Source organism: Pinus tabuliformis, chromosome 2_1 (genome assembly GCF_031772625.1).
Source record: "Pinus tabuliformis cultivar Carrire ecotype Pingquan chromosome 2_1, CPIR1, whole genome shotgun sequence".
Classification (NCBI taxonomy): domain Eukaryota; kingdom Viridiplantae; phylum Streptophyta; class Pinopsida; order Pinales; family Pinaceae; genus Pinus; species Pinus tabuliformis.
This window is the reverse complement of record NC_142299.1, coordinates 155852145-155860543: the sequence shown is the minus strand read 5'-3', so window position 1 is coordinate 155860543 and position 8399 is coordinate 155852145. Positions and strand designations below refer to the sequence as shown.

At 37.9% G+C, this 8399-nt stretch overlaps 1 protein-coding gene across 1 annotated transcript; it reads right to left on the bottom strand.

Annotated features, from left to right (window-relative positions):
- Nucleotides 1–1765: 1765 nt before the first annotated feature.
- On the bottom strand, nucleotides 1766–7257 carry LOC149199204 (trihelix transcription factor GTL1-like). Its single transcript, XM_089402342.1, has 2 exons — nucleotides 6396–7257; nucleotides 1766–4008 (listed from the first exon to the last, which is right to left on the bottom strand). The coding sequence occupies exons 1-2, from the start codon at nucleotides 6944–6946 to the stop codon at nucleotides 2397–2399; spliced, it is 2163 nt and encodes a 720-aa protein (XP_089258468.1). The 5' UTR covers nucleotides 6947–7257; the 3' UTR covers nucleotides 1766–2396.
- Between the last annotated feature and the right edge of the window lie 1142 nt (nucleotides 7258–8399).

The window sequence follows — 8399 nt, the reverse complement described above, 5'->3', positions numbered from 1 at the left end:
TAACAAGTAAATTGACTTTAATTTATTCTCCAATTGGATTAGTTAAATATTTATCTAACTAACTAGGTTATCTACTTAATTAAACTTGTATTAATTTTCTTATTATTTCATATATTAGTAATAATATAAGTTTTTATGTAGTTCGCATAGTTTTAATAAATAAAAAAACGAGGTCTATTGTTTTATACAAATGGAAATAAATATAACAAAAATAATTTATTAATTATTTAACTAATTATTTTCCTATCTCCTGGTCCAAGTCTAGTTACTCAGTGCAATATAGTCGTTTCCTGGTCAAATATAGCCATGGTCAAATATGGCCGTTGAATGATCTGCTCTCTCTATTTATGATCTGGTTCTTTAACTTGTCCTCATGATGAACCACACTCGTCGGTTCGAAACGCTTCCAGAAATGAATTATGATGTGATTTTCACAGAAAAATCTTCTCTATAAATTTGATATAGATCACAGAAGCCTAAATTCAACATTTTAAAAAATAATTAAGATGTAATTTTTTAAAATTCAATATTAAAATAAAAATAAATTATCATTAATATTTATTTTTTCCAAAAAATAATGCTTAATTTTAATATAATAACTAATAAATATAAGATAGATTATTATCTTTTCTTTAATTGCAAAATACTTTTTCTCCTTAATACAATAAAAATAATAATATATTTATCACCTAATAATATATTTTATTTCTAAAAATGTATTTCCACTTCAATTTAGAATAACAAAATATATATATATATATATATATATATATATAATTTTTTAATTTAAATATATATTACATGACTTTGCTTTCTCATAATGTAACTTCCTCAATTAATTTTATCACTTTGCTCTCTAGATTTTTGTGTATTAATTTTAAGTCCTGGATTTGCACCAACCACATTTAACGGTGAGGCATGGAATCATTATAAAATAAAATCTCCACAATTCCAAAACAAAATGAATGAACCTCCTTTTAAGGATCAGAAGAAGGCGTATAAGGATAAAATACTTCTAACCTTACAACTAATAAGATAAGGATTGGATATCAAAATTAAAATTAATTATTCCCAACTGCACATGGCTAGTCTAAGCACAGTTGTCCCAAAAATGGCAGAATACAAATTATACCAACACAGTTGCCCTAAAAATGGCAGAATACAAGTACATGTTCTAGTTTTCTATTCGAATCTAATTGGATGGTTATGTTTAAGAGCCTCTGATAAACAGACAACTGTGAAAATCTAATATATTCTCTAAACTGATCACAGTATGACAAGGTCTCTGTGCAGACAACTTTGAAAATCTAATATATTCTCTAAACTGATCACAGTATGACAAGGTCTCTGTGCAAAGACTAGATTTGAGAATCACGGAATAGTAATTATTTAGGCACAGTATGACAAGGTCTTTGTGCAGGAACTTAGATTTAAAATTCAAAGAATAGGAGTTATTTATGTGTGTACAGTATTGTTTAATTTCTAACGTGCTCTTCATAATTACTTTCATTAGAATTTGAATTATTTTACTCTTTAATGTATATTGTCACTGTTGAGTAACAGTGTGGGCTCTTACAGTCTGCAACAAGTCATTAGACTTAGGCTGCTGATTACTATTTTCTAACATCAGAATTTTGCAATGAATTAATCACTTTTGTTTCTTATTTGCTCTTGCAGAGTAAAGGAAACCTTTTTTAATAATTAAATCTTCCACCATTATCAAGTCTGAGCAGGCAGGCAGGATCAGATTCCTGAGACCAGAAAAAACAATTAAAATTAAAGTACAAACGAGCACATTTGGCTGATGTCAGAGTGTCCATAAATAAAAATAAATGAAAGGTTCTTTAAAGAATTTGCTGTTGCCAAATAAGGCAACTACTGTAGTAGCACAGCACAGCTGGACTGAAAATGATAAAGGCTCCCTGTAGTCTCCTGGACTAATATCCCCTTCAATATTACATAATATATATAAACATGTTCAACAGTGCCAAACACGTATTGGTTCACTACATGACTTGCAGAAATCCTTATTCAACAAATAATAATAATAGTAACTATGTAATAATCCAAGTAGAGAAAATCGGTCCAGCCCATATGTGGCCAAATGGATGAATAGGGTTCTTGTGAAATTCAACCACAGCAATGGAAACCCTAACTCCAATGAAAACCCAAACTGTCAATGCCAACACTTCTTGATTGACCAATAACAATTCAATGGATCATTATTTGAGCTTCCATGAAAACCAACCTGTTCATGAAATCAAAATCTCAATCCCCACCAGCATGAACACTGAATATTGATACAGTATATGGTACACGTTAAACCCCGTGGCTATTTTTTTCATTTTGTTTGTAATCCTTACACTCAAACAATTTGCAGGCCTGTTTGTACGTTCTCATTCTGTATTGGAGGATGTAGACATGTTAAATTCTGGAGGATGATCAGATGTCAACTTGTGAACCATAGCCATGAAGTTTGAAGCATCCCTTGTTGCAGAACAAGAATTTGCATTTGGATTTGTTCTCTCATGGTTGTATGCCTGGGGTTCTCCATGACCAGTGGGCATGACTGTCAAGATATCTGCTCCATGATCACCTTGTTGGTTGTGGTGGGAATGATGGTCATTATGGTCCTGAGTATTTTCTCTGTTGCTTCCACTGGGCTGTTCACGCTCTCCAGGCTTCTGATCCTGCACCTTGTTATCATTGCCATTGACCATTGAATCCTGCTCCATGATTTTGTTTTGCCTGTTGCCCAGATTTCTCTTCTTGTACAAAGCATCCAACTGGTGAAAGTAAGGGCAGGTCTTGGCATTCTCAGGACGTTTCTTGTTACTCTCTTTGGCCTTCCTGAAATACTTGTTGATGTTTTCCCACTTCTCCTTACATCTCTTGGCACTTCTACTGTATCCCAGGGCGGCCATGGCTGCTGAGATTTCTTCCCACAATGGACTCTTGGGTCCTGGCTCATGAAATTTCTGCTCCATCCCACTTCTCAGTTTAATCAACGTAAGTACTTCAGGCTTAGGCCATCTCTTACTGTTGGGATCAAGGCTGTTTAAATCCTTTATATCCTCTTGATGAATTACTATCTGCTGATCTTGATCTGCATTGGGATTGTTGGGATTGTTAGCTTGATCAGCAGATGGGGCAGCAGGAGAAGGAGCAGGAGCAGGAAGAGGTGGGAGAGGGGGAGGAGGTGGGGGAGGTGAGGGAGGAGGAGCTTCTAGAAGCTGAAGCTGTGGTGCACTGGGCAATTGTGGGGGCACCAACTGTAATGTCTGGCCTGTGACTTTCTGCAGAAAAGCAACCAATGCTGCATCTCTGGAAGCAGAAAGTGAACGTTCCTGGGTCTTGAGCTCCTGTTCTCTGGTCAGCCTTGCCATCTCCTGCCTCTTCCAGGCTTCTTCCCTGATCATTCTCTCTTGCTCCCTTTTCTCAATTGCTTCCAAGAACTTGCGTTGCATAGTTTCTTGTTTTTCTATTACTTGTTTCATCAGATTCTCAAAGAACACTACCATGGTCTCAGAAGACGAAGAAGCAGCCCTTTTTCGCTTTCTGTTATGATCATGATCCTGATCTTCTGGCTCATCATACTCGTCCTCGGATGAATCTGAGGTAGAGAAACTCATGGCAGCTGTTGCAGTGCTAAAATCCAAGCTCTCATTAACTGGTTTTGCAGCAGCTTTCACAGCAACGCTGTTATCCACGATTTCCCTATTTTCTTGATTATCATGAGGAGCTGCTATGATGGGCAGACTGCCCACAGGCGCTGCTGATCCCCCACTGATGGCTACTGTAACTTTGTTGCTGTTGCTGTTCATGTTGTTTAAATTTCCTGAGTTGCTGCTACCATAGAGAGCCTCCAGCTGGGTGAAGAATCTATAGCTCTTGCCATCCTGTCTCCCAGCCCTCCCTTCCTTTGTCCTCTTGTAGTATTTGTGAACATTTTCGAATTTTTCTTTGCATTTCTTCGCACTTCTATAGTACCCCAGTTCTGCGAGCCTCCTGAATCAACATTATTATTATACAGTATCAGGCATCCAAATTTTATCTCAATATCATAGTCATCTGCATTCTATGACTCCAGAAAATCATTCACTCTTGCAACTTATAATGAATGAATGTACCATATGAATAATCTTCCTAAGATCGTACAAATTATTAGTCTGCAAAGGTCACAATTATCTTATATCTAAATCACAGATAAGACTAAGATCATGACAAGCAAATGATTGGTATGATCGAATACATTCAGTACTGTAATGGGTACACAAGATCTAATCCAATATCTAATGGGCAATTTTTGGATCAATATAGAAATATAGAAGCATTCAAGTGCTTGATTTTGTCACAAACAGAAGCATCAAGATCTAATCCAATATCTAATGCGCAATTTTTGGATCAATACAGCAAAATAGAAAGATTCAAGTGCTTGATTTGTCACAAACAGAAGCATCTATTTAGCAGGCTATTGAGATCTCTGAACATGGTTATCATTCTGTGTTAACTACACTAATAATTAATTGGGCCAAAAGAAGCAAGGTGCTCTCAGGAGTTACCTCAGGAAGATCTTCAACACTTTGTACTATAGTTTGTAATCCCTTCAATGATATTAATAGATCAGGAATAGATCAGGATCAATTCATGATCAGTGAAGTGCCTAGAGATACAAAATTCCCCAGATGCATCTTTAAGGATTTTATATTTTTCAGTATTATAGTAAATACTGATAATAATTGCTTGTAATTAATATAGTAATACTGATAATGATTTCTTGCTGGTATAATTAAAAGTTGCCCGAAGACAATTGTAGTCCTAACAGCTATTTAAAAGAACAAGATTGTTTTAACTTGTTGCAACCACCCACAGTATAGGGAGGGATAAGACCAAGCTAGAAAGGACTTGGATTAAAAAATAAAAATTAATCTTCTAAGTTGTGAGAGACGAATACAAAATAGAAAATATCATGTTGCAACTAGGCTGATTTGAAATGTCCACTCAAAATTGGTCAATGTGATAGATCTGGAAGAATACATCAAAGTAAAGAAACTGTGAGAGCAGCTCATTCTACTACTTTTGAAGATCTCAAAGCTCCAAAGCAATCTCAAACCCACTGAGACCTGAATATCCATAAAGTGAAACCATTTATCTGCTGGATCCATGGCCAATGGTGTCAATCACAACATGGTCCATCGTTGCTTGCACTTTGTCTAGGAGCATGCATATGCATTGCCTTCCATTATCGTGGCCATAGGCATCTGAATTGCTCGCTTGAAGATCGAAAGATCGTCGTGGTCGTCGGTGGTGTTACAGTTGTGATTTGGGTACATGAACCTGGCGCGCTACGCCCAACATAAATGAATGCACGGATCAACAAACTACCGAAGCGACTTTTCCACGGATCAACAACCTATCGCAGCTACTTTTCCACGAATGCTGGAAGAAAATTCTCACTTTGACATTCCAATTTCGATTCCTCGAAATTCTCCCCCACGCCACTCTCGTGAACAACTCATCAATGCGCAAATCGTCGTCGTCGGGGAGAACTTTCTTCAACTACTTCTCTGGAATGGGATTGCCTGGAATCTGGCTTTTGAACTTTGATGATGGGTGATGGGTGGAGTGTACACCAGAAAGGTTGAATAAATCAAAAAAAATTTACACAGTAAAATTCATTAATGTATAGATCGTTGTGTTTAAGAAAACTTTTTTCAACTATTTCACTAGAATTGCCCCCCTCCACTGATTCTTCCAAAAAAATCAAAATTTGATCATAGATGAAGTGTACACCGTAAACTTTGGACAAATTATAAATCCTTTATATAACTAGAAAAACCTAATTTCCAAGCTACAAAACAACAGTAACCACTCTAGGTTTTCCTCTCCGGCCAGTTTTCTAAACCTTATACACACTTCAAAGAATTTTAGCAACAAGAAGCCGTATTGGAGATATAATTTTCTTATACAGTAAGGTAATTAGTTCATGATCCAGATTTCATTATTTTTTAGGAATATCTGCATTCAAAGAATTTTAGCAGCAAGAAGCTGTAATGGAGATATAATTTTCTCATAGAGTAAGGTGATTAGTTCATGATCCAGATTTCATTATTTTTGGGAACATCTGCATTGACAGAGGTAATTAGTTCATGATCCATATTCCATTAATGGTCAGTAACAATTTTCTCACTGTCATGATTCCACTTATCACTCATTGTAACCATCGGGTGCTGTGGAATTTTTTCAACTAATCAAAGTAACAATTTCTGACTATTTTAACTGAATCAGATTCTCAAAGTTGCAGTCTTACAGCTCAAATAAAGAAGATATGTGAAAATTCTTAAGCCAAAGTTTTTTTCACATAAATCAGACCAGAAAATGATATATACAATTACCTTGAGACATCTTCCCAGAGAGGTCCTTTGAGGCTGGCATCTCGGAAATTGGCATCCATTTCGGATCGAATTTTGAGAAGGGCCAGGGTTTCTTGCCGAGGCCATCGATTTCCAGCTGATCCTCTTTCACAATCTTCACTTCCAAGCACATCCTCATCCCCTCCTGCAAGCTGAGCCAGCTGCTGCTGCTGTTTATTATAGTTATCTGTACTGATAGTATTATTGTTGTGATTACTGCTACTATAATTATTAGCAGTAGTAGCAGTATTGCTGGTGTTGTTGAGCTTGGGGTGTCCAGGAGATGGTGCAGCAACCTCTGGTGAATCTGATTCCAATCTGATCTTGTGTGCAATCATTTGTTGATTGCCACCATGCTGCTGTTGCTGTTCTGAAGATTGGTGTGATTGGGGTTGAGGATGAGGTGAGGAATTCTTTGGTATATCATGAGCAAGAGAGAAAATGTGATTGTGAGCTCCTGATGAATGGACCCTCCCCACCACAAACTGAGCAGCTGGGACCTCAGGCACACCATACTGACTGCTACTTTGCATTCTTGTTCTTGATCTTGATCAGTTTTCTTGAACCACCCTTTCTTGGTCTATTCTACTGCACCCCCAGTCCTATCAACCATCCCAGCTGCAATTGCCAATATTTACACTCATTCTTGCTTGCTCCATAACCATGGTAACAATTGCAGTGAAAGCCAGGCTTTGCAGCAGCAGCACAAAGGTGAAGGTGCAGTGATTACAGGAGAAAGCTGAGCTGAGCAGATAATTGTTGTGATGATGGTTCCACTGGTTGGACCCCTACACAAAGGGTTGAATCAGAATGAATGCCAATGAGAAGGGGAAAGAATGGAAGAGATGGGAAAGAAGAAATGTGAAAAAAGGGAGAAAATAACACACAATTAGAGGGGGTGAGGAAGGGGTGAGGGGCAGGAGTGACAGGTGGCAGTTACGGGATAGAAGTTTGCCTGAAAACCGCGCGGGGAATTGAACGCACGCACGAGCGCGCATGTGGGTTGGTTTTAGTTTTGACGTTGCGGGTAACGGAGATGCCACCGCCGGGAAATGCCGGCCGGTCGGGACGGGCAGCCAGCGCCCCACCCGCTCCTTCTTAAGCCCTACGCCAGCTGTATGTGGGCCCGGCGCAACGGGATGTGGCAGAGCATGAACGTGGCAAACGTCTGCGTAGGTCCCACCCGGCGGTGAACGGGGATATTGATGGTCTTTTTTGGAGGGCCGTTTTCTCTTTCCTCTTTTCCGATGGACAATGAGGCGGTTGAAAAAAGCGGGTGACGTCAGCGGCGCGTGTGGGGACGGCAGCCAGCGCTTCCCCGCCCGGGCGCTCTCCTACTTTTTTTTGTTTTGTTTTAATAATTGAATGGATGAGGGTACATGATTTTTTAATTCACTTAAATCAGGTGGGAACCTCTTTCGTCCATTGCCATTGATAGGGTGCCTTGATAGGGCCCCTTCCACCCAACGCCATTTGCATTTTTACTCCCTTTTATCCCTAATGGTTAGGATGAACTATCACTTCAAAACCCATTTCATTCTATTTAGCAACTGCTATGTAGGTCATTGTTTGGGCTAGGTTGGAATATATTTTGAATTGGGTAATACTTCAGTTTTGAACTTTTAAAATGAGCTATCACTTTAGAATTCATTTTATTCTCTTTAACCAGTGCTATATGGGTGATTGTTTGGGCTAGATTTCTATATAGGTGATTGTTTAGGTTAGGTTGGAATATATTTTAAAAGGGACAATATTTCAGTTTTCAACTTTTAGAGTTTGTCTGGGTTATTTCTTAGTATTTTTTAAAGTTTATAATCATGGAAAAGTCATTAAAATGGTTTTTCACATTATATAACTTGTTAAGAACTTTATAAGAGTTTGTATGTGACATTTATGACTTTGCATAGTTGGCATTCTAATTTAGTGTTGCATGGTCCCAACCTTGTGATCTTTCTCAAATTTAATGAAGTTTTCATCTCTCGTAAT